The sequence below is a fragment of the Hyaena hyaena genome, unplaced genomic scaffold (assembly GCF_003009895.1).
Source record: "Hyaena hyaena isolate Hyena2069 unplaced genomic scaffold, ASM300989v1 scaffold_71, whole genome shotgun sequence".
Taxonomy (NCBI): domain Eukaryota; kingdom Metazoa; phylum Chordata; class Mammalia; order Carnivora; family Hyaenidae; genus Hyaena; species Hyaena hyaena.
In genome coordinates, this window is record NW_024080704.1 from 4,148,738 (window position 1) to 4,175,167 (window position 26,430).

Here is a 26,430-nt window from a genome sequence, read left to right on the forward strand (position 1 = left end):
GAATATTGAGTCTTAGGGTCAGGTGTGATAGATTCTATCATTTTAAACTTTTGTTTTAGATCTTTAAAGACTCTTGCTCTTAGCAAGTTACAATCCAGAAAGGCAGGAAAACTGATTTTAGTATGCAAAAACAAAGTATTTGGCAGCCAAGATAATCAGCATTTATGCAAACTAAACATTTTCAATATTTATGAAGATTTAAGAAAATGTAGAAAATGTTATAGGACTGTTTACAAATTAAGATCTATTGCCTGTATCTTGAATCCATAGGGTAGATTTTTTAAAAATATAATTATTGTCAAATTGGTTTCCATACAACACCCAGTGCTCATCCCCATAGGGTAGATTTTTATCCTTTTTGCAATCTAAGACAATGGCGACATACTTTAAGGAATAGTTAACATTATAATAGGAAAATTAATCTTATTGTATAGAATCAGAATGGCTTACCATGTGCTGGAAATTTAAGAAATTGTTCCAGTTGTATTCTGTCATAATAAACATCTACTCTCCCCTTCCCCTGCACCTCATCCTGGCTCTTCCACACATGGGTCATCCATTTCTGTTTTCTGGGCCAGGCTTAGAATGAAAGCAAGCAAGACAGGGCTGTCTATTCTCTCAGTAAAAATAGCAGTATCATCGGTGGTCATAGGGATACTCCAGTAATTTTTAATATGCTTTTCTTTGACAATGATTATACTTCACTTTTTCAGCACAAGTGACTAATTAGTGTAATTTAATAATAAAAAATATGTCATAATGTTTTATTACAATAAGAGTTCATCTTCCTGCTAAGTCTAATTCAGGTTCATTTCCCTTATTAAGAAAAGAAAAAGGTTTGCTTGGAAATGGCAAAAGGGAACAGGAATGGTGGTTTTGTAGTGCATCATGAACAAAATGTTGGGAAACTTAACTGATAGATCTTGTTTTCTCAACATGTTTTTCAGAAATACTAATGGGTTACTAGTTAATTGAACAATTGAAGTCCATTCATTGTTAAGTTTTTATACAAATAAGGTTTCATTTGAAGGCAGATTTCTACTCTAGTACGGAGAAATGTAGAATAATCTTGGGTTACATCAAATTAAAGGTGATTAGTTTATAGTGGCTGATTTGACATTTGATGTAAACATTAACTCTGGATATATTACAGGCTTTGGTGTGAGGTAGCTAGGATGATGTGGTAGTGCACGTGTAAACCCTGTGTTTTAAATATATGGTCTAGAATGTTTTAATTCTGTGAGTACTCTGAATATGTCCAGAAGAGAGTTCTTAACTCTAAGTATGGTTTTGTTTACCATAAATGTGAAACAAAGCCAACCAGGGACACCTAGGGAAGAGAGGATCCTCAAGGACCTGTTTAGACAGTTGCTTCCAGAATAAAACAATTTTCAGTCAAAGACTTGTCAATCCTATTTTTAAAGATTGATTAGGTAGCTGATTTTTTCTTCCTTCTGTCCTTGGAGAAAATGAAAAATAACAGGTCCTCTTCCACTTTAGACTAACAATTCATACACTTTATGACAGTTAGGTCTCCCTTGAGCCTTCTTTTCTCCAGGACAAATTATGCTAACTCCTTCAGTCTGTCCTCATAGGTCCTATTTTTCAACCATTAAATCATCTTATTGTTCTTCCCTGTATCTTTTTCAGTTTTTTCAAAACCCTTTAAAAAATATAAAGTCTTAAATTGTAAATCTTTACCTACATTAGATAGTTTGGACTTCAGGATGATATTTGTTTCCACCTTCTAAGTCAGAAAAGATGGTCACTGAAACACGGGTCAGTTGGATGAGAGGAATAAGAGTAAAAATAGAAGGCAAGTGAAGCAGTTTAATATTCAACTCAGTGGATTCATATGATGAGAAACAGTAAAATTGTGCCTGCAAAAATGTCACAAGTGTTCTTTATAAGTCCTTTGAGAAGACACCAAGACACAAGAACTATTATAAAACAACTAGAACTGCTTTTGTTTTTTTCTTTAATAAACTGATGCCTCCTTTTACTAATTATAATTCCATGAAGAAAAAGATTAGCAGATGAACTAACATAGTGACAAATTCAGGACAAAAATAAAGTGAGTAATGGAAGAAGATGAGTACTGTTAACTCAAGGAAGATGAGAACAGGGATTCAGCATTAGAGTGACTTCAGTTATTAAGAGCTAGGACGATTTGTTTTTCAAGCAGATATTAATACCCAGAGGGGACATTTGTGGAATGTTACATAGTGTAGTGTTAATTTTTGGTAGCACATGACCAGTAGGAAGAACATGAAACTGGCTTTGCTGCTATGCTGTCCTGGGTATATGGCATTGCACTGTGTTCTCTTCAGCATCATGTTGATTTTGAGTGATTTACATATAGTATGCATTCAACCTCTCCATTCCATAAGGGCCAAAAAGGAACCCATAATCTTAAAAACCAAGTTTCCCCCTATCCAGTTACTATGAGAGCAAGATTCCAGTGTAATAAAAACCTACAATAAAAGCCCTAAACCTTCTAGTCTTTCTTACTTCAACTTAAGTTCATTAATAATTGAATTTTGTATTTCTTTGATAATTCAACTTTAAACCAAAAGTTTGTTCTGTGCCCAAAGGACTTGGCATTTACCCTACTCTCTCTCCTCAGTTATGCACTATGAAATGGAGTGAACTGCTTCATAGCTTCCACAAGAAAGAAATTAAGTCATTATGAAGAGATGGTTCTGTGTTTTTTCCAATATTCTCCCTATAAATCAACAGTCAATAATAGGGATCACAACAAAGTCAGCTTATAAGAGCGTTAATTCCCCAGATGTAGAGCTTCATGAAGTACCCATTGCTGGTTTGTTTTCACATTAAGTTGGGATAAAAATATAAATTTGCCATACCCATATTCAAGAACCATAGGAGATTCTAGAGGGCTCTTGCATCAAATGGTGGGCAGTGTGGAATATTTGTATTTTGCACTAACCCCTCTTTGAATGCTAATGCAGTATGGTCTTACCATTTTTGCAGACAGGACAACATTGTTCTGGTTCATAGACTGGGTTGACACACTCAGGAACTGCGCAGTCTGCTACAACACAGTGAACTTCATTGCTGGGCTCACAGCGACACCATTCACATGGAGAGGGCTAGGAACAAATCTAAAATTAGCCCCTTTTCTCCTATAACTTAATGCTTGCACATTCATATGCTGTCAGAAGATAAAACATCAGTGTTTATATTGGCTTTACTGTATCACTCCATTTACCAAGTGTATGATCATTCTTCCCCAATGGAAAGCAACCTGGATATCCAAGCCAAAGTGGGTTGCCGTGTGGAGATCTGGTTGCTGTGAGCAATTGGAGCACTCTGGGATGACTCTTCCTATCACTTATGTTCCTATTTTCCAAAGAAGTGTTGGGACAACTAATATGTCACCTCCTGGTTTGGTTTCCAGATGCACTGATTGCTCTGCCTTCCTCTAGTAAACGGGAATGATACTGGAACATGTGAAATAAATTTTTGCCATGTGTCACTTTTCTTCTTTAAGAAAGAAAAGGATTACTGAGAAATAAGAAAATGGTAAATGGACATCTTTACCCTTTGTATGAACGCTTTTTCAAGCTAACCTAGACTCTAAATGGCAGTTTTTTCCCATATGAATTTTAGAATAGACTGCATTTGGGATCCAAACACCCAGGTACTGCCTCTTGAAAGGTTTAGTGAATACCTTTCATCTTGCCTGCTTGCTTTTGTGAATGAACTAAAATTGATTGACTTTAAAAGCCACTAGTTAAGAGTCAAAGACTCTAAAACTGGAATTGAAAAGTGATTAATTTAGAGGAAAGAAGCAGAAAATAATTTTTGTCTAAACAGTACTTACCAGCCAAGAGTGAGTTTGAGATTTTCTGTTTCTTTTCTGCAAACTGCCTATACCACAAATAATCTCAAGCAGTGACCACTCTGTGACATTCTAATGTTTATAAGTTCTGTCTCTCCGTTCTCATGCAACAGAGTTTGGAATAAAAAGTTGGAGGTCCCAGAAGTTATACAGGTGTCTACTTCTCAAATCATTCCGTTTGTTCTGAGAAAATTCTGCTTCCAGTTCTATGCGATGGTGCCATAGTTCCTCACTTGCAAATTGTGTTAATTCAAGCTCTCTGCCTTTGTCTCAGTTGCTACTGTCCATATCAGCTCTTGTTTTCCTTCGACCTGGCCATTTGGGTAATATCAGTGCTTCTTGACTCAGGTAATTTGTGACGGTGAAAGCTGTTCAACTAATTATTTTCAAATTAAAGTTACAGTTGTTTTCTGCTTGGAGAATGAGAGTCTAGCTTTCAATTATTTTATTTTTCAATTTAGTGGGAATATGAGAATTAGACATAGAATCTGTAGGTAAAGTATTGCTAACATTGTCAATACATTCATTGAAGGGTACAGTTCAGCTCTTTACCGTGTGGTGAGATGTGTTAAGTATATCAAAGGAATGTATTAGATCGTCCTAAGGGCAGGGATTTTCCTGAAGCCCCTCTACTGAATAATCTCAGAAAATTAAGGAAAAGACTTGATACTATAGCATATTATTTGTTGAAGAAATATGAGAAATCCTGTGACAGAGGAAAATTCTTGTTGCTCTAACTCCTTATTTTGCAACTCCCCACTGTGATATCTTAAACTCCCAAGAAAAATGGTCAGAAGGTGTTCCCCCTTCCTTGGTTAATTGCAAAGAAGTATTTTGATATAGGCTTCTGAAGTACAGCAAGGACTTGGCCTTCATTTATGGTAAATATGAGAGAAAAAGGGAACCACTAATATGGCTTCCACATCCTGCCCTTCCATAGTTGTGACTGTTCATTCTTGCTAGTTCTTTTCTTGCTGCAGGATGGGCTGATCTGTGCAACTCTAGTGGATTGATTTAGGCTTTAAAAAATCTCCAAAAGCCCCTAAATTTTCCAATACAGAATGTTTACTTCAAAGTAATTAGCCTGTGAGAAAGATGTATTGGACTATTAGATTTCCAACACAGATTATTAAAGACCCCATTCTGACTCAAACAATGTTTTTAGACATGATTAACTACTGGATATTATACCAACCCATTTACCTATGTTAACTTATTTCTCATAATAATCCTATGAAAGAAGATTTGTTATTATCTCCATCTCACAGATGACGATATAGGCTGAGAGAGGGTCAATAACTTCCTCAGTCCTAGGCAGCAAGGGACAGAGGCAGTGTTTGAACCCAGGGGGTGTACCTGCTATAGTGTACTGCCAATGATAGCAAGACTCACTATTCTGGGTACTCCCATTTGATTAGTTCACTTTCCAGTGCTTTGTACCCTTCTCTATGCAGGCCAGATCCATTAGGAATCAATTATTAGGAACTGAATAATTGATTTATGAAAGATATGTACTTCTGCTAAGAAAGAATTTCACTAGGGAATTTAGTATATAAAGAGGTTATTATGGAGCCATAGAGCTTTTTAACTTTCTGCAATGTAAATTAGTAAGAAAACTATAGTATGTTGAAGTTAAGTTGCCCTGAGGTTCACATCCTTGGGGGCATCTTTAGCCTTGTAACTACACTGGAGGGTATCTGGGAGAAACACTAACAGGTGATGGTGCAGTAAAGACCCAGGGGCATCTTTGAGAAGCCAATGGAGACTGGATGTGTACACTCTAGAATTGTGAGAAATATTCTGAGGAAGAGCTATGGCTACAAGGCTTGGTGATAAAGATACACCTGATTTTTGAAGGAATTTTGAATAATGAGAAATATAATTTGGAAAAATAAAGTATCACCCTAGCCACCAAGTGACATTTTCGTTGAATCTTCCCTGGAATCTGACTTTATTCAAATACCACACCCTTCCTGGGTCCAGAATCTCTTGTCAGACACATGTCATTTCCTCTTTTGTTTTCATTAATTTTTTATTCAAATAATCTCTTTTAGTCCATTTTTTCTCATTTTCTCCGTGTGTGCCCCACCCCTACTCTGAACGCTCCATCGAATTTAACACATTGACCTTACTCCAAAGCCCCTTCTTTCTTCTCCAGCCTTATCAGGACTTTGCTCTCAAAAATTCATCAGTTCAGATACCACTGATTTCTTGTCCAAATTGACTTCTTCCACTGGCCCTGCTTTCTCTTGCACTTCTGAAAAGACATTGCATAAGCAGCAAGAAATCTCTGGGAGTGAACGATGTGCATTGTTCCTACTTTAAAAATCCTTCCCACCTTGCAACCTAAATCTGATGCTGAGCTGGTTGCGAATTTCCTTTTATCAGGCTCTCCAATGTGAAAACTATAGATTAAATCTGAAAATGTCCCCGTAAAACTAAATATTAAACAATAAAGCTATCCTTAGAGGAACAGAGAACACCAGAACAAGTACTTTTGGAATAAAATTATTCTCACTCGCTTTTTTTTTAGAAGAACATGTGAAATTACAACTAGTACATGGCTTTTGTCAGCTAGAGATTTGGTAAGTAACATGATTCAATGACACCATTCTAAAATTTTATACAAGAAAACTCTTTTTCTAAGAAATCTCACAGACATGTCATTTCTGTGAAAGCTTTGGAAAATAAAGTAACAGTCACTATATATAGCCTTACATAAATTTTCATTAAAATTTAGATTAGAAGCCAAATGTGTTAATGTATGTATTAGATAATCCAATAATTTTATGTCTGTTATGAATCTGTACACCTCCTGCTTAGAGTTTTTGAATATCTAATGTGAAACTCTGTTTAAGTAGAGCCATGCATTTTATCTGTAGTTCCTGCTATCACTGAATATATTTACATGGAAAATCCAAATGCTGTCCAAGCTGCCCCCAAATTTCAGAGGGATTTCCTAATATATATATATATTATAATTAATAGAATAAAAGAGGATTCTTTTCTAAAAATTGATTTAGGTAATTGGAATGCAAATTTTTCTTTTTGGTATTAGAGATGGAAATATGACAATACACATAATTCTTTTCAGTGGTTAACTTTTGAAGACCTTGAGGCTGAAATCCCAATGCCATTGTCTGTGATTTTTGAGAATTCTTATAAAATTGAAGGGGATATGCCCGAACCCTGGGAATAGTAGAATGCACCATGATTTTTAAAAATGGAGAAAGTAGCTTGAAAACCAGTAAATTAGCTTACTAGAATAATTGAGTAGCTCCAGAAAAATTGTCAAATATGTTCTTTGTAAGAATTTGGAAGGAATTAGTCATCGCTAAGAGTCAACATAGGATTATGAGAACATGTTAATACAGACTGGTTGCATAGAATTTTCAAAATGTTTGTAGAAAATGCACATTTATTTTGTATTCTGAGTACAAAATAAAACAGCTTACTTTCCATATCTGAGGAAATTCTAGATGTTTGGTCTGTATAACAGTATCTTGTGGCATCATTATTTATGTAGAGGCTGTTACTGGCATTGTTTATAGAGCTCCCATGAGGAAATAGTCACAGCCTAGGATTTGTTACCCAAATTCAAACCTCTAAGAGACAAGGACATAGCAGTGTTCAGTTTATTATTTTAACCTGGCGAGGTTTACAATAATAGTATTCTTACAAATTGGGAAACCCTGAATTAGGAAAATTAGAAAAACAAGATTTCATTTATTTGGCTTTGTTTCGGTGGCTATGATATCATGGTTAGAAGAAACTTCTCTATAGCTTTAGAAGTAATAATAATAAGTAATTAGAAGTAATAAGTACTTAGTACTTCTGGTCTCAGATGCTTTATCACTGGCTGTGAAATCTTTGGAAAATTAGATAAGCTTTCTGTGCCTTAGTTTCTTAATCTATAAAACGGGAATAACAGTATTAATAATTTCACAGAGTTATTGTGAAGGACATTAAATGTGTAAGAAAACTTATAATACTGTTATTTTATTCACTTGCAGACTTATTGATGGCTTTCTGAAAATAAATTCCAAAAAAAGTGTAAAATTGCGCTATAGCATAAGACTAGATTTAAAAGAATATTTAGGTTACTTTTCTTGTTCAAAGTGGAATCTGATTACAGACATGGTTGCAATAAAGTTTTATAGAACTTGGTTTGTTGCAGGGCGGGGGGAGGATGTGTGAACCAATAGAATCAATCATGTCAGAAACACACTGAAGAAAAATTGTTATTAGAAGTCTCTACATAAAGACTAATTGTGGACAGTTAAAATGACCATCATATTTCACTCAGGGAGAGGAAAAGTAAAAATTAAAAGGAAAAAGTAAAATTAAAAAAATTAAAAATTAAAAAAAATTAAAAGAGGAAACAAACCTATTTTCTTTCCTTGATGTCTCAGCATTTAGATGTTAACTCAAATGCCTTTTCTCCAATGGGGTCTTCCCTGATATCTTTCCATCATCCTTCTCCATCACACTGCCTATTTAGAACTCTCATCAATGCACAAGAGTATCTTACTGGTTTGAGTGTATGTTTATTTTTATCTGCCTTCTCTATGGATTATAAACCTCTTATAGTATGTTGTTTATTGCTATACTCAGCACCAAGAGGGTATCTTAGCACATGGTAGATACTCAACGAATATTTGTTAACATATACAAGTCATTTATGCATAATCTATGTTTTCTTACTTGTGAAACCTTAACTCTGGGCAGTTTCATCTATGTTGATCATGCATGGATAGGATTCTGATTCAGTAAGATACTTGCATCTTATTTAAATATTTTAAAGGGCACTTTGTGAGGAAAGGCTCCTGACTATGAGTCATCAAATGAGTATACAGGTTCCAATATTATGACAATGAACATAAATTGTTGCCTTTACTTTCTAAAGGCAATTTGAAATTCACATTATACTCCATGTGGATCACAAGTTAAATAAAACCTCAAGCACTCCATTGACTAGACTCTCATAGTAGATAATTACAGACTTATTGCACTAGCAAATACCATGATAACTAAATTTAGAGTAAGAACACATACAGAGGAATTCCTCAGGAGCCTGAGAAAAGGCTAGTCTCATTTTAAAATGTGTATTAAGTTTAATGGTTGCCTCTTAAGCAAAATGATTTTAGTATAATATAAACTATTTTTCAGGGGAAAAAATACAACAATCCTGATTTTAAACAAGTCCATTTTCCTAAGGGATGAGTTAGATTACAAAGTCTAACAAAACACATACTGAATATTCTGAGGAGCAAAGCTTGATTCCTAGAAAGCCTCCTGTGAACATTGTGGTAGGCTGGAACAGTGGATACATACAGTATCCTACTGCCAAGTTTTAGCATACTGCTATATCAATGGCTTTCCTTCTGACCAAGCGATACTAGGATTCACATACCATATGGTACTCCATTTCTTTGATAATTTTGGCAAAAAATTATCAGAGAGAATATAGCTCAGATTGCTTGTCTAAAAACTTCCCATTAAACAACTATTTAAAATTTGATCTCCACCAAGGAAAAGATACAGCTTTAAGAAGCACTGTTCTTTTAGAGATAATTTATGGCATAAATTTTATCACTTTATGGAACAAATCTCATTACTTTCAAACTGTATGAGAAATTTGGAATACTATTTCAAAGTTGCTGATGCCTGTCAGGAATCTCACTGTTCACTTCATTAAACTATACATTAAATTACAGAGCACAAGAGTGTTTAGCATCCATTACGACTCCTGTAGCCAGTAATTTGCATGTGGCAGATGTCACCTAATAATCAATAGAGCCAATGGATTTTAAACAAAATTCACAATCCTCTGAAAGAAAACTCATTGCATCAGTGATTAAAATGATCCTCAATGACCTGCATTAGATGGGACTGTAGTGACTTCTTCAGTGATCTGCCTGTTGATTGGAGCACATTTGAAAGACTGAGGTTGTAAGTCTTACCAAATTATGAACATAGAGCTGGAATTGCCTTAAGAATTTAATACTACCAAAGAAAATAGAAAACTGGATGCATATATATATTTTTTATAATAACCTCAGTTTGTCAGCAAATGTGTATGATGTTATCATTTGAGTAAAATGTTAAATAATAGCTATTCTGGCTTTGTCTGAGAAGTTGGTATTTTGATAATACATTCTGGAATATTATTTTGCAGGTGTCTGTCAAAAACCACTTTATGTTTGTTGAAAACAAACATTTTAGCCAGGTGATTGTAAAGAGTACACACAGCTTTCCCCGTGTAGATATAATTATACCAGGTAGGCAATAAATTGAAAATCAGAAATAAGATATATGAATTTAAAAATTATTTATTGAGTATATCTATTAAATGTGTAGCATATATAAGCTAAGGCATATAAAGTATACCAAGATGAATTATATATCTAGCGTGTCCTTAATAAAAGACAATCTAAAAAAGAACTAAGATATCTTTAGAAATAAGTTTTGATTTTGTAAAACAAATGATTTTTCATAAAAATAACTGATAGTACTATTATAATGGAAGATAGAATTATTGGACTTAATCTATTTTTATTTGTATTTACTCTGACCCTACTGTAAAACACAAGAATATTGCAAAGAAGTTGATGAAATGTCCAGTCTAAAATTATTAATGATCGAGTATAGAAAAGTTCACTCAGTCTTAAAATTTACCATTATAGTGACACCTAAGTGGCTCAGTCAGTTAAGTGTCTGACTTCAGCTCAGGTCATGATCTCATGGCTCATGAGTTCAAGCCCCACGTGGGGCTCTGGGCTGACACCCAGAATCTGGGGTTCAAATTCTGTGTCTCCCCCTCTCTCTGCCCCTCCCCCACTTGCAATCTGTCTCTCTCTCAAAAATAAAGAAAAATTCAAATAAAAGAGAAACTTCCCATTACAGTTACAACAGTGGCATCATATTATTTATTTTTTTCTTTGAAAATATTTTTTCCTAAAAATTTATTTACACATATATTGGCTTATTTTTTAAGAGCAGGCAACTCTATAATCACGTACTGCCTATTCTAATACGCTGATGGTATATGGAACCAATTTTTTTCTGAATATTTTCAAGGAATTTCATGACAGTAAAATGCAACCTTTTCTGAAATATGAATAGCACACAGGAAAATAAGCCATAGAGAAAGAGAATGTAAACAAAAATATTTTTCTTGAGTTGCAATCACAGATATATTTTTTAAATAGGCAAAGTATACTTATTAAGAAAATAATACTATATATTTAAGAAAAAAAGAAAGGATGTGTTAGTTGCCTCTACAGTCTTCAAAGGAGAACCCAAAGGCATAGACAAAGGCTAGAAGATTCATAGTGAAGTAAAGATTTTGATAAAGTGTCACACCTATCTTTGTGAAATAGCCTAGAAAAGCAGCAGTCTTTAGTCTGTCACTGATATGCTGGATGGACTTTTGGCTTTGGTACAGTAAAGGCCCTTGACAGTGAACAGAATATTTTGTCTAGAGCCTGTGTATCTCCAGGCTAAGGATGCTCCACTCGTCACCTATTTATGCCATAGGAAAAAAGTGAGCAACTGTATAGCTTCAAAACCTTCCTGTTGACACTAAAAAGAACAGATTGTTGATATCAGTTAAAAGCCAGTCATCTACACTAGCATTAAAACAGGGCCATGTGTGCGTGGGGGAGAATACATTACCGTTAGAATTCTACAACCTGAAAGAATCATGTTGAGACACATAAGACCAGGCCTATTCTATGAGAAACATTGAGAGGAGGTGCTTTACATGATTGTCGCTGAATGCAGGGCTTTTCAGAGTGTAGGAGGTGAAAATTTTAGGGCCAGAATAAACAAGCCATTTGTATTGGGAGTAACAATCAGATTGTTAGTTCATAAGGCTCTCTTTGCCACCGTCTCAGAATTTCTCTGGGCAAAAATGTACTAAAGGTTGAAGTCTTTTCTTGCTTTTCCATTTGCTGGCAACATTGTACTTTTACGTATTATGAAAAGGCAGTAATTGAAAATTATTACAGTGAAGTATTTTATAATTGCTAATATTAAAATATATTAGTTTCCAATTTTAAGTCCAGACAGCAATTTCTTCCTGAATTTTACACTTCATTATTTGATGCTTAATTTATAGTTTACCTCTTTCCACAAAAATATGTTGAGATGGCTTATGGTCAATCATATGAAAGTATATTTTAATTTAAAAAATCTTGACTGAGTAATTTCTTGATAAACCTTTGACGTTAGTATGTATTTGTTTTATGCAAGGTGTAGCAAAAACAGTTATAGTTTTGAAACCGTATATAAAAATCGGTAGTGCTAATGACCAGTGCAATTCAACCATATGACAACGTGGAGTGAGCATACTCAGAACTCAGCTCCTGCCATCAAGGAGTGTTGATTTATCTTAATTTACTTGAAACTTGGTTTCCTCATTTGTAAGGTGGAGGTAATAATAACGTAATATTAATAGGGCTCTAATTTCATCACTGGATTCTTAGGAGACTGAAAGGAAATAATGGAATATCTGAACTATGTAGTGTTGGTTAAAAGACCCTCATTGCTATGGCTTTTAGTGTGACCAGTGTTTCTTTTTATTTATCTTTTAATTTCTCTTCATCCATTTTTCAATGGTCATGTATTTATCAAGGGAATATATTGATAATAAATTGCTTTATTAAATTATGGCATGACTATTTCCATTATAAGTTATTTAAAATATTGAATTTGTAAAGAATACATCTTTTAGAGTCTTAAAAGCACTTTGGGTTGCAGCTCTAAAATGTAGCAATGTACTCATATTGTGGTTAGGTGAGGCTGACATTGGGAAACATTTTTAGATAGTTAACTAGGTTCTTGTTTACTGAGATGAAATTCTAATATTTAATCAAATTCTTGGCCCAAACAGATGTTTAACAGGGTAAATTTAGTTCACCTTGTTTTGAATCTTGGTTTAGGTATGTTCTAGCTTCAGTGTGAGTGTCCTAGAGTCTCATTAACTAAAAGAAAATTCTCAGTGATTGTCTTTTTTCCTCCCTAATGAAGCTTTCTAAATCTCAGCAGTCAAAGGTTTGCTATTTTAGTAGCATTTTATTTTTAATGTTGGGGAAAAAAATTAAAGTTAGGCTGAATACTTCTAATTTTTTTCCCTGTCACATTTAGGGAGGAGAAATAAAACTAATATACGGTGAAAATAAGTGGAGTTCCAGAGAGCTGTGGCTGTTCTCTCACTATAAAGAAAAATGACTTAATTTGGTAACCACTGGACACTTTGTAGTAACTATGGTATTTCTGCAAAATCATTATCAAAGTCCATGGTTTGTTGTTGTCTTTAAATCTATATTTCATGGATGTAAAAATTTAGAAAAACCCTCTAAATTTGCAAAAATATTCCTGGGTGGCTCTCACTGCTTTCAGAATGCAGCTGTTATTATTTATTAATGGACTGGAAGGTGCATTAGAGTCACACTTTTCATGGCAATGGGAGTTTTTAAAATGAAAGAAATTGAGCCCTGTAATACGTGAAGCAGGGTAAGAATTTTCCTCATTCTAGCGTGTATTTCCTCCACACTGAAATATGAAATATTTCAGCATTATAGTTGAACACCTATTGGAGAATATAGGGCATGTAGACATTCACATGAAAATGAAGCCATCTCTACCGTGTCTTGAAATGAATCCTTAGTGAACTTGTGGCAGCTGGTCAGGTATAATGAGAAGAGCACTAGAGTTAGTCAGAAGCTCTTCCTTCTCATAAAATAAGAACAAAAATATCTTGGAATGAAATAATTCTTGAGGGAACACAGGTGCAAAATATTTTATAAAATTGACAACAATTATTTGTTTGGCCTCAGGCACAGATCTGATGTGTCACTTCTTCGTTGGAGTCCTTTTGTGGCTCCCTGCTTAGCCCAGGCTTTGGACAGAGCTCCATGGCCTGGCATTGACACTGTGTGCTGGACCTGTGTCCTTTTCTCACTCTTTTGTGTTTTGCTCCTCTATAGTTTATGGTCTGGCCACTTGGGTTGACTCATTTTTCTCTGAATGTGCTTTGTACTTACTTTCACCAATGTTCCAATTTTGTCTAAAATACTTTCAGTGTGCCAAAATCTCTACCCTTTAAGTCTTTCAGACTAAATTTCTCCTTTCTTCATATGAATTTCTAGTACAGTCATCACAGGCCACCTGCTATTAGTGATACCTGTGTTATTCCTTTTGATAAACTAAGAGCATTTTGAGGGTCAGATTTATGTCTTACACATTTAGGTGCAACCCTACAAGCCCTACCACTTCTTCACATGTAGATGATATTTAGAATACTTAATGAAATCAAACTATGGGTTATGTCAGTTGAATTGAAAAGGTATAATAATGAGCTGAATACCTAAGAAAAATACATATTTTCTTTTATTAATATGACAGAAAATATATTTATTATATTACATTAAATTAAAAATACCTACTTGACTTGTCACACTATCAAAGGAGAACACAAGGAAGATCAAAATAATGGAAATTTTTTATCATCTTTGCTAATCTGTTTCATCTGAGAATTCTCAGTAAGTGGAAAGTTATTAAATTATTATTCATCAATGTAAACAACAAAGCTGTACTCCTTGAAGTCAAGTGCACAGAGATATATGACTTAATATTATTTTTGCCAAGTATGTATAATAATAATTATAAGAGGCAAATAGAAATGCTTTTTTAAAGTTACAGATGTGAGGAAACAACCTCCTTGACCTCCACCGCAGCAACTTCTTACTTGACACATCCCCAAAAGCAAGGGAATCAAGAGCAAAAATAAATGATTGGGACCTCATAAAGATTAAAAGCTTCTGCACAGCCAAGGAAACCACCCAGAAAATTAATAGGCAACCAACGGAATGGGAAAAGATAGTTGCAAATGACATATCAGATAAAGGGTTAATATCCAGAATCTATAAGGAACTCACCAAACTACACACCCGAAAAACAAACAACCCAGTGAAGAAATGGGCAGAAGACATGAACAGACACTTCTCCAAAGAGGACATCCAGATGGCCAACAGACACATGAAACGATGCTCAGCATCCCTCCTCATCAGGGAAATACAAATCAAAACCACACTGAGATACCACCTCACGCCAGTCAGAGTGGCTAAAATGAGCAAATCAGAGAACTCTAGATGCTGGCGAGGATGTGGAGAAACGGGCACCCTCCTACACTGTTGGTGGGAATGTAAACTGGTACAGCCCCTCTGGAAAACAGTGTGGAGGTTCCTCAGGAAACTAACAATAGAACTCCCTTATGACCCAGCAATAGCACTGCTAGGAATTTACCCAAGGGATACAGAAATGCTGAGGCATAGGAGCACATGTACCCCAATGTTCATAGCAGCACTCTCCACAATAGCTAAAACATGGAAAGAGCCTAAGTGTCCATCAACAGATGAATGGATCAAGAAGATGTGGTTTATCTATACCATGGAATACTACATGGCAATGAGAAACAATGAAATCTGGCCATGTGTAGCAACATGGATGGACCTTGAGGGTGTTATGCTGAGCGAAATAAGTCAGGCAGAGAAGGACAAATATCATATGTTTGCACGTATAGGAGGATTAGGAGGAACTTGACGGAGGACCAAGGGGGATAAGAAGGGCGGAAATGGTGGGGGAAAGGGAGAGAGGCAAACCATGAGAGACTCTTGAATGCTGACAAAAACTGAGGACTGATGGATGTGAGGGGGAGGAGGGATGGGCATGGAGGAGGACACTTGTGGGGATGAGCACTGGGTGTCATGTGGAAACTAATTTGACAATAAACTATTTGTAAAAAAAAATAAATTAAAAAAAAGTATAAAAAAAATAAAGTTACAGATGTGAAAAGAGATACCTGAGACACCCTATAAGTGAAGTTGGACTTATCTATCAGGCTCCAGAATGTTTAACCTTTGAAGAATGCAGATTGGAAATTTGATGAGAAGGCAATTTGAGGGAAGTAACAAGGGAAGAATAATTTTATCATAGATCAGGGGTTGGCATTTCTGTAGAAGAACAGATAGTAAGTATTTTTGACCTATGTGAGTCATACGGTCTCTGGGGCAACTACTCAACTCTTCACTGTAGTTTAAAAGCCACCACAGACAATACAGAAATGAATAATCATAGCTGATTTACAATAAAATTCTATAAAAGCAGGTAGTAAGCTGGATTTGACTCATGGATTATAAAGTATCAATCTCTTAGACTTTTGGCTATATGTAGTTGGCATAATGATGATGATGAACAAGAGGAAATTTTTTCAATTAAATTATTTTTATGTAAGACAAATTAATTACCATAAACAGTCACATTAATGTCAATGTTGGGAACTTTGAAAAGAGCCAGAAAATAAAGGGTAAGCTGAGACACATAGAATTTTATCATTAACTGCCCATAAGAGTCAAATAAAAAAATTAGGATATCTTGAATCGTTAATAAAGTATTTCTTAAACTGTGTTTCATTGAACTCTTATGAACCTTAAGATGTTAATAGATGTTCTGAGAAAAAAAGTATTCTTCTGTCACATAAATTTGTGAAATCCTATATTAAATATAGCTTAGTGGTAATAGTAATAAAAATGTCACGTAGCCTTTATGAATCCTTTATTGTATGCCAAGTAGTTTCTACTATTATCTCTCTTTTAGGGATGTGTACTAAAACCTACAGAGGTAAAGTAATGCACATCTAGATCACTTGGCTGGTAACCAGTAGAGCCTACTCTAAAATCCTCCCTGTCAAGCTCATCACTGTTGAATAATACATACTGACTCTCAAACCTTTTAAAATGCTCAAGCAGTGTCAATACACTAATATACACTTCACATTTCTAAGAACTGTTAAAAGATAACATCATTTCTCAGATTTACTTGACCATGAAAAAAAATCAGAAATCCTTACTAAGAATCTCATGCAGTGCTCGTGTTCCCTAGAAGAGTCTAGAAAAGGCTACATACATCATGACCATGACAGTGATTCCCAAATCTAGCTGATCATTAGAATTATCTGGGAAGCTTTAGAAAAACATAAATGTAAATAATTTCAATCCAAATCAGAGAGGGAAAGGCCAAGGAATTTGATGTTTTGCAACATTCCTTCCTGAGATGATACTGATCACACGTCAATCTAGGGATATTTCTTTGTCCTAATGCCATGAAACTAGAGATTTTTGCATACCTCATCCATTTTTCACATTCCATTCCTGTCTCAGGTGCTTGCAGAGTGACAAAATCAAGAATATGAGTCTTCAGTTCCTAAAATCACTAAATACATGGCAAGAACAGCTAGTTTAGTTCCTTTGTTACTTCCTAGTATAAAGTAGTATCCATGAAAATAAATAGGTATTGTTAATCTGATTGGATTATTTGGTTTAATTATAGCATTTTTCATTTTTAGATAAGGGTCTCCTTTTATCAGAGCCTTTGCAAACTTAGATTCCTTTTGCAAATTGTACTCTATCTATGTCAAAGACTGATTTTAGATATGCCAATATTTTATTGTCCTTGTCTACTTGTAACTCTGGGTTGTCATGGTGATAAGTCCTGATATCACATTTCTATAGATAATTAGCTGAAATAAATCTTTGCATCCAACACATTTATTGGAAAAGAAGATGCAAATGAGTGACGTTTTCTCGTTAAACCTGAACATGGTAAAATGTAGAAAAAAGACCCCAGGAAAGCAACATATTAATATTGCCTTTGCAAGTAATTAGCTATGTCATTATGGTCTTTTCAGTAAGTTTCAGTTGTCCTTTGTTTTATCATCTTGTAAAATAAGGAAGATAGGCATAATAATTTCAAAGTTCTTTTTTAGATCTAAAATTCTACGACCAACTCTTAAAAGTAGGAAGAATCTGCACTACAGAAACCCCCATAATGCTTGCCTTTATAAATAAGAGAATGTATACAAACTCATATACTAGAAATCTAGTCTCATGCCAAGTAGTAACAATGGTAATCGAAGGTCAATATCAAAAGGATTGAAAAGTCCCAAACAAGTAATGTTTAATTTTTAAAAAACACAAAAAATCTACAAGCAGGTAGGATTGTTAGTTACAAATTGATATGTAATACTGTAATTTTCAAGTTCCCAACATAATTTTTATAAGACATATAACATTACTGCATCTATTCTGTAGTAGGACAATTAAAATTATTTCAATTTTGTCTATGGTCATACACATAATGTGGAAAAAATTAAAAATTGTGTTCATTGGACTTTTTTCCACTTTAGACAGCTTTATGCAAGCAGAAAATAATATCTGAAAACTTTATTAGGGGATGAATGATTTTTCTTGTTACTTTAGTACTTTATTCACTCTTTTCATGGCGTCATTAAATCCTTGCAAAGAAGGCTTTATTGTGATATGCTATACAGCAGGCTAGAGGCAAGGAAATTGACAATGGAGGTGTGTTGGAGTGAAATTACTGATGCTAATCAGCAGTGATGATAAAAGTCCAAAGTACAGACTCTAAAATAAGCCAGTCCCCAATTAATAATGGCTGTTTTTGAGAAAGATGCTCTAGATAAGCCAACCTACTGACCACTTCAAACTGTCTCGTAGTTATTTGTTTCAACCTCTTCCTGAAAACCTTGGCAAAGTACAACTAAAAAAATAAACCAACAAGTTTTTTTGTGCTGTCCTTCATAAAACACACTGCCTGATGTATAAATCAAGCTGTAGAAAAACAAAACTAAGCAAAAATATGGTCAGGGAGAATAAGAACGAGTAGAAACAAAGGATTTACCAAATCTTAAAGTGAGATTTTCTTAAAGAACATTCCTGATCCCTCAAATTTCTTTCACACACACACGTAAATATATATACACACACACACACCACAAATTATGCATGTATGGAATAATTTCTATTACAATGATTTATATTAGAATATCTACACAATTTGCCTAAAATATGAGACCTGAGTTATGAAGTAAGATGTAAAAAATTATGCTTACTGATGTCATACCACTGACAGATTATATATTTTGGTAAGTAAAGCCACCATTAAAAATGGACAAATTTTGAACATTTCCAAAATCATGTACAATTGGAGTGAAATTCTGAAAGGGAGACTACCAGGTCTCTCTTTTCAGTTTCATTTCCTCACACTATTGGAGAGTAAGGAATGAGCAGCAATGTCTGTAAACAGCTGATGGCTGACCTCAAGTCTGGAGTAATCACTAACAGTGACAAGCTCTGCAAATCTTGGATGTGACTGCAAATCAAACACCCATCACCCCCTGTGCACAGGGCACAGAAGCCCAGTCACAAATCTCTGTAGTCATACTTATCACACAGTTATCAGCATTAACAGCAGCATCTTGCAATATGAAGGACAGCAATAAATATCAGTGGGTGAGCATGAAAAACTATTCTTACATACAGCTAACCAAAGGGCTAGGTGACCATTAATTCCATTAAAATTTAAACCAAGAAACTTTTGCTGACTGGAAACAGCAGACTGGAAATTCTACTCCATTCAGGAGTTAACTTGGAAGTCATATAGTCTTACAATTGTATGCCCTCATGTTAAAGGTATTCAAAAAGGATCATTCCCAATTATCATGAATTTGCTTTTGAAAAAAAAAAAGAAGATTTTAAAAATCATCTACTCCCACTTAGTTCAGTACTGTAGAGTTAAAAATACCAAGTGAGCAAAACGTAAAAATAATGAGAAGGGGTGAGAGGAATTTTATAAATTTAAATGTTAACAAAAAATGACTTCTAATCTCTGAAATTTGTCAGAGATTTGAATAAATTAAGTAGAGGTTCCATATTTGCTTACAAAGTTGGGAATTCCCCATGGAGAATATTCACTTTGTTCTGCATGCTGGGGCTGATACTCAGATGAGCAACAGGCATTACTGATTAGCATTACTTAACTTTTCTTATTTTGTAGCAACTTGAAAGACGAAGCCATTCCTGAATTCCTTTTAAAGGCAATTGTAACATTAAAAACCACCAACATGCTCTGCAAAACAGAAACTGCATTTTACAGTCAACAGTTATGGAGTTAGTCTTCTCAACTTCTTAACAAAGATCCTCAATTATCTTTGTTGTATGAAATCACGACGTTTTCTAGGATTTTTTTTTTTAATGAAATCTTACAAATGCCCCTGGTAACTCCATTAACCATTAACCATGGTTAATCTTTTGGAAAGAATCTTTTGAAATCCCACTCATCTTCTCAAAGTCTACCTATTTCTATTATTAAAATAAATACAACCCTTACACCTCTGGAAAGATATATTTTGTACCCTGTTACTTAGTACAGAAATCTTAGTTTCTGTGCCTTTCATAGAAACTGATACAATGGCAGGGCTGGGTGGGATGCAGAGAACTGTGTTTCTGTAAAGTGTTGGTTAACTCAGTCCCTCAACGAGATTTCTTTACAGCTTCCATTGTTTTCATATATTTGATCATTAGCTCCTGGTACATGTTGTCTTCCATTCTTTCTCCATATTAAAACAAACTGACATCAAATAAATCTCCCAGACCTGAATTCAAAAATCCTTTCTATCCAAACACTTTTACATATTTAATATTATCATATTGGATATGAATAATGGGGGCATAGATTAATGAGAAACCTGGAAAATCTGTCTTCCTGCGAACATACCCATTGAAGGCAAATCAGTTCTAAACCTTAACTGGCATTGACATTTGTTATGGGTGTGATGATTTGACAAAATACTCCCAGTGATCACTATTCTTCACTTTGCTACTTTTTCAAGATTTAAATATTAAATACAAAATCTAGGGCAAAAACTAGGCAGCTTATTCTAGCCTGAAAATATGCTCTCTTAAAGCAACAACATATATACAAAATATGCAGCATGAGAAAATAATCACACTAAGTCTTTTAAAAATAAAAATCAGCTACCTGATCAACTACCTTCAGTTCATGGTAGGAAAAGCACTGAGGTCAGGGCCTACAGAGGAAGGCATCTGGTGGGCAAATCCAAATCCCGAGTTAGGGACACTGGGTGTTGCCTACAGAAAATCACTCTAAAATGAGGCAGACTATGCAAAGGCTAAAGTAAGATCTTTTTCAGCTATGTATAAACTAAATCAGTGTAAGTTTTAAAAGTGTTGAAAACAAATCCAAAGAGGCTAATTCTTTATGAATGAGAGTTATAAAAATACTGGGAAAAATAAATTATTTCTCCTTTGGGAAACTGAGCATGAGATAGTTAAGCACAGAGCCAAAGCTGGTAGAGTTTGTATTTCCAATCAACTTTTTTTTTTGGTAGGAAATGCTATTGTAATTTATTATTTATACTCCTTATGTCTTAAAAAGTAGGTTCCAGTGTCATTTTGCCTGGGTATACATAAAAGAAAGATCAGAGAGCCTACTACACAGTGACCTTTACCTTAATACAATATTACCAGAATGCTGGAAAATTTAGAGTTTTCAAAAGAGAGTAGAGACAAATCCATTTTCAAAGCTTGCATCAGCTAATGTTGAAAAAAAAATCTTTATAAATAACATTATTCTTCTCATCAGGTGACACATGTGGATCAATTTACATTTGACTATAGTAATCAGGAAAGATTAAGTAGGGACATATGTTTTGCAACTGTAGAGAGAGAGAGCAGCTAAAACCCTGGGTGGTCATTGTAACACTGGCATGGAGACAGAATCCAAGATAAGCCTTGGGTAGCAAGGGGTGGTGAGCAGGGAAAAGCAGGAGGGAAGTAGAATATGAACAATGTGTGTCATCTTTAGGGACCCAAAGAGCACTCTTTATCTGACTTTTGAGTGCTTCTTAAATTAAAAGGAAGAGATCAACATGTAAACAAAAAGAAACTAAGTATTTTTAAGGGAACTCTAACTTTTTTATTCTGTGCATTTAATTAAGAGCTGACCTATTATGTCAATTCACCAAAAATGTATCGAATGCCTGTTATGTGGTCCACGTGGCGCTGGGATTGGGAACAGAAGAAAACCCCGTCCACTAGCCACAAAGAGTTCACTGTCTAGTGGGGAAGACAGATGGTTTCATATTCTATTATTGCAGTGTGATCAAGGCAGTTGAAGTGGTGATGAGGTTAGGTTCTGCAGCCAAGCTGCCTGAGTGTGAATCCTAGTTTTACTTTAGAGCTGTGTGATGTTGGACAAGCTACCTTACACTTTGGTGCTTCAGTTTTCTTATCTGTAAAACAGTGCTAATTAAATTTTAACCATCATAGTGTTATTATGAAATGAAATAATTTGTAAGACACACAGAGGTCTTGATAGTATCTGGCTATGTTTTCTGTTCCTGTTTATAATGGTATGCGCAGCATGCTGTGGGAACATAGAGAAACGTGGTGAGACCCAGCCAGGAATGCAGCACTGAACAGTCAGAGAGGGCTTTCCAGTTTATATTTAATTTCCAGATTTATATTTCCAGATTATATTTAAATGGGGATGTAAAATAGTCTAGTAGGATTTACACAGGGGTGCAAAGGTGAAAAAGTGTAAGAGAGCATTGCAAGTGCCCAAGGAAGAGAAATCACTGAGAGTTTGAGATACTCGAAGAAGTCAGTGAGTAGAATTGAGACTAAGTTGGGAATTTAGATATTTATCTTTCAGGCTTTCCTAAATGATTTTATCTGCATGCATGCTGCTCATCTCATTCTCTGCTTTCTGCCACAGCCCTACTTCCCTAGCCATTAATTTCTCTTTACTTCTATTCAGTTCTATACTTGGCTACAAGGTAGTCTTATTTAAAAAACACATTTAACTGGGTCATATCTATATACAACAACCTGTATTTTACCCCTTGTTATTCTTTAGACTAAATCTAAATATTTTTGCCCGGTATTTAAGTTCCTCTTTTCTCTGTCTGAAACACATGTACAAATTTACCTCTCTCTTATTATAATAGCATTCTAGTAATATCCAGCTTCTTGTTATTTCCATCTCCCTCCTCTCATTGCAGATTTCATACGAATCTCTGATCTTGCTCAAGCAATTTCCTCTGTGGAATTTTAGTCTATCTCCATCAATTTTAAATTACTTAAGAACAGGCTCAACTTTGACCATGCTGAAGAAAAAGAAAGTTTGTTTGACCAAACATCACATTATGTTGATATGCTTCTGACACCATAGTGCCTAGTTGTTGAGCTTCACAATCACATACATTACTTTAAACTGATTTCCCCTCCATTCTTTCCATATAGCTCGTGTCTTCCTTGTGGGTGAGTGGAGATTTTGCCTTATAGGTTTTTTATTTTCCTTATATTTATGTAAGTATGTCTACAGTATCTTGTATACCAAATAGCCCAGTAGATGTTTGTTGGATGAATATATGTAAAAATACCTCATATTAAGCCTTCTTAATAACATGCCAAGATAATTATGTGAAATTTCCACATATCTTTTGAAATTGGTTATTTGTCTCTTGCAAGCTAAATTGGAAGAAAATCAAGATGATATAATGGCTGATATTTACTTAGATATATATAGTTCACATAGATAAGTAGAACATTTATAAAAAGTATTGGTTTTTTTTCAATGCAGTGACTTTTAAAGTTGAACTTCCATTGTAAAATGTGGGCGAAGACATAGAAGAATTGTGAACTTAGAGTAAATCCCTGGAAATTAGAGTTTAGATGGAAGGGAACAACCATTTAGTCGATATCTATTGTGTATCAATCTTCACAAGGCTGCTGATTTTGTATAAATCATCTCATTAACTCTTCCTAATATATCCTCCCAAGAAAAGTCATTATTATTATGGCCATTTTATAGCCAGTGCAGCTCAAAAACTTAATGAGTCCTTTCAAAGACTTACATGATTATAAATTTGGGATTTGAATCCAGATCTGACTTCTGAGCCAAATTTGTCTGAGAGGTTGTTAGAATGGCAGTATTTAGAAGTAAGTTAAATAACTTGAGAGTTTTGGACAAGTAACAAATTTCTTGGACTTAGTTTTTCATTCTTATGAATTTGCCCTAGATAATATCTAAAGCTCTTATAATTCTAAATCCTTGTGGAAAAGTGGCAACTGTTTTCTTTAATTCCTTTTTTTTTTTTTGAAAATCACATTTAAAAATCTTAGGGCATAGAGAGTCAGGTGGAAAAGTTGTGCACATCAAATGGTTGTATATTGACTGAGTGAAGTAATTGTCAACTTTTTCTTTATATCTCTCTCATTGTTATAGTAAATTTAAAAATATAATAAATAGAAGAAAAACTGTAGCCTCTTTAGTGGTGAGTTGACTAAATTCAAATAATCAGTCAATATCTTTATCTTTACTTATAATGATGACCAAATTATATAAATCTCAGAAACTTTATTCAGTGCACTTTTTTGCTTGGGTTAGACTATTCTACAATGCCTCCTTGAAGTCTATTCTCAATAAGTATGCATGTGAGAGAAGAGTGATATGATTCTAGAACCATGTGTAGAATCAAATTTTGTTGAGTACTTGCATTTTTATTACTCTAAAAGTGAAACAGTTAATATCAGGATGTATACAATATCTTAGAGACCATAAAGCTGTTAATAAATGTACTATACTGTTAGCTATTTTTTGATATAAATAATGGTGATTTTACTAGACACTAAAGCGTTTTACTTCTCAATATTGTCCAACAAAGTCTTATACATTAAAAAAGCCTAGAATAACATTTATGTATAGGAAAGTTGAATGTGAGCACATGAAATTTCCTAAGGAACCTAGTTAAAGGATTTGGGTATTCTTGGGTAAATTACAACTGGTCAACCCATAACCTGGAATGGACTGAATGCAATGAAATACCAATACACAGAATACTCTGATCATGATCAGTTTAAACCTTTTATCCACATATTAACTTCTTCCAGAATTTGACTATCGTAAAGAAGGAAGTTGGGTTAGTGCTAATAACTGAACATTCCTCTCTCAGTCACACTAAAAAGTAGCTATATCTGTTTTTGCATATAAGGTTCTGAGTACCTTTCACAGAACTTGGTTAGATGAAATGAAAATCTTTCATATCAAGCCATCAGAATGACAGACACTCCAAGGCACAAACTGCCATTACATTTAAGGAGAACAATTTGATATATTAATTTATACCTTCAGGGTTCAGATCTGGCTTGTAGGACATCCTAATTAAAACTAGCCGTTTGAGGAAAGAGACTCCAAGCAGAGATAAAAATGAATTTCAAATTACTTAAAAATATGACACAAGCCTAAAATAAAGACTGTGAAATACTATGGAGGCTTGAAAAATAGTCTTTTTTTCTACCTGTGACAAGGACTATGACAAAAATTCAGTTTTCTTTGGGGTCCTGCAAACAAAAAATCTAAAGAGCAGAGAACACAATGGGGATGGTGCTCTACAACAAGTAGTCCCAGTGTATATTCTTAAAGACCATATCTCAGAAGTGTGTCTCACTAGAAGTTGCATTTCCACACAGTAAATATAATTCTAGACTATAGTTAAATGACTCCAAGAACAGGCAAATAGGCCACACACACACACACACACCAAAAAGAAAAAAAAAACTTTACAAAATTTAAACATTAAACATATAGCCTACAAACAAAATTATTTCCCTCAGAAAACATACTTTGTAATAATACAGAAGAAATGATTAAGGGCAAAAAAAGGTGTTACGCATACCCCATACTTCTGAATGAAGAGGTTATTACTGTAAAACCTGATAGATATTGATCAACAAACCAGTTGGTTATTTGTTGACCACAGTGCTACTTAGGCTAACTGGAATCATATTGTAAATTAAAGAAAACTTTAAAGTTTTTCCAACTTTAATGTAGTAATCTACTAAGTATATGGTATGAAAAGTTAGTATTCGATAAATATGGAGGGTAGCTCATACCTTAAATTCCTCCAAGATTTTGTAATTTTTCCCATGATATTCACAAAAGTTTTTCACTTCTTTGCACTCAGGACAGCATCCATTGTGTTCCACTTTAGTACACTTTGGGTGAATTTTAGGGCATTCTGGCTGATCACAAACAGGTCCATCCAGAGCACAGACACATGGACAGTTGGAATGCCCTGGGAAAAATCGTTCTCCCAACTTGTATACAAAGCCGCTGTCATCCACACACCCTTTCCCTCGATAGTCATCAAAGATTAGATTGTCATTACTGGAGGTCTGGTCACCTTCATCAGCAGGATAGTCTTCATGACTGATGGCAGCAGAGGTGACTAATCCAAGGATGACCAACAGAAGTATGCAAGCTTCATGAATATGAAGAGCCATCCCCCTCCTCAAAGGCTTCTGGATGTGCTCCTAATATAAAATATACTCAGCTCCTTCCATGGGAATACAAGAGGGGTAGGCTGAAAATAAATATTTGAAAAGAATAATTTGACATATATAGAGAGAATATGGATTTATGTAAGCCCATGTTCTTAACCTTTTTATTTGGAATCTGACAAATACTAAGACCTCAAATAGATTGAGTTCTTGCAACTATCTACACTTTAATATAAAGTTTGAAGAGTTTATTCTTGGCAATATATGCATTAAAATTTGTCCATTATTTCACTTAGGAACTTTAGGCTTGAATTTACCTTCTCAATTTCAAAAGTCTGG

The 26,430-nt window shown here is 34.5% G+C and overlaps 1 protein-coding gene across 1 annotated transcript in view; it reads right to left on the reverse strand.

Moving 5' to 3' along the window:
- Positions 1–26,094, reverse strand: part of VWC2L (von Willebrand factor C domain containing 2 like) — a 151,527-nt gene extending 125,433 nt beyond the window's left edge. The window contains exons 1-2 of the mRNA XM_039233101.1: positions 25,705–26,094; positions 2,984–3,113 (exon numbers count right to left, since the gene is read on the reverse strand). Of these exons, the coding sequence (XP_039089032.1) occupies positions 2,984–3,113; positions 25,705–26,094 (520 nt within the window). The remainder of the gene's footprint in view (positions 1–2,983; positions 3,114–25,704) is intronic.
- Between the last annotated feature and the right edge of the window lie 336 nt (positions 26,095–26,430).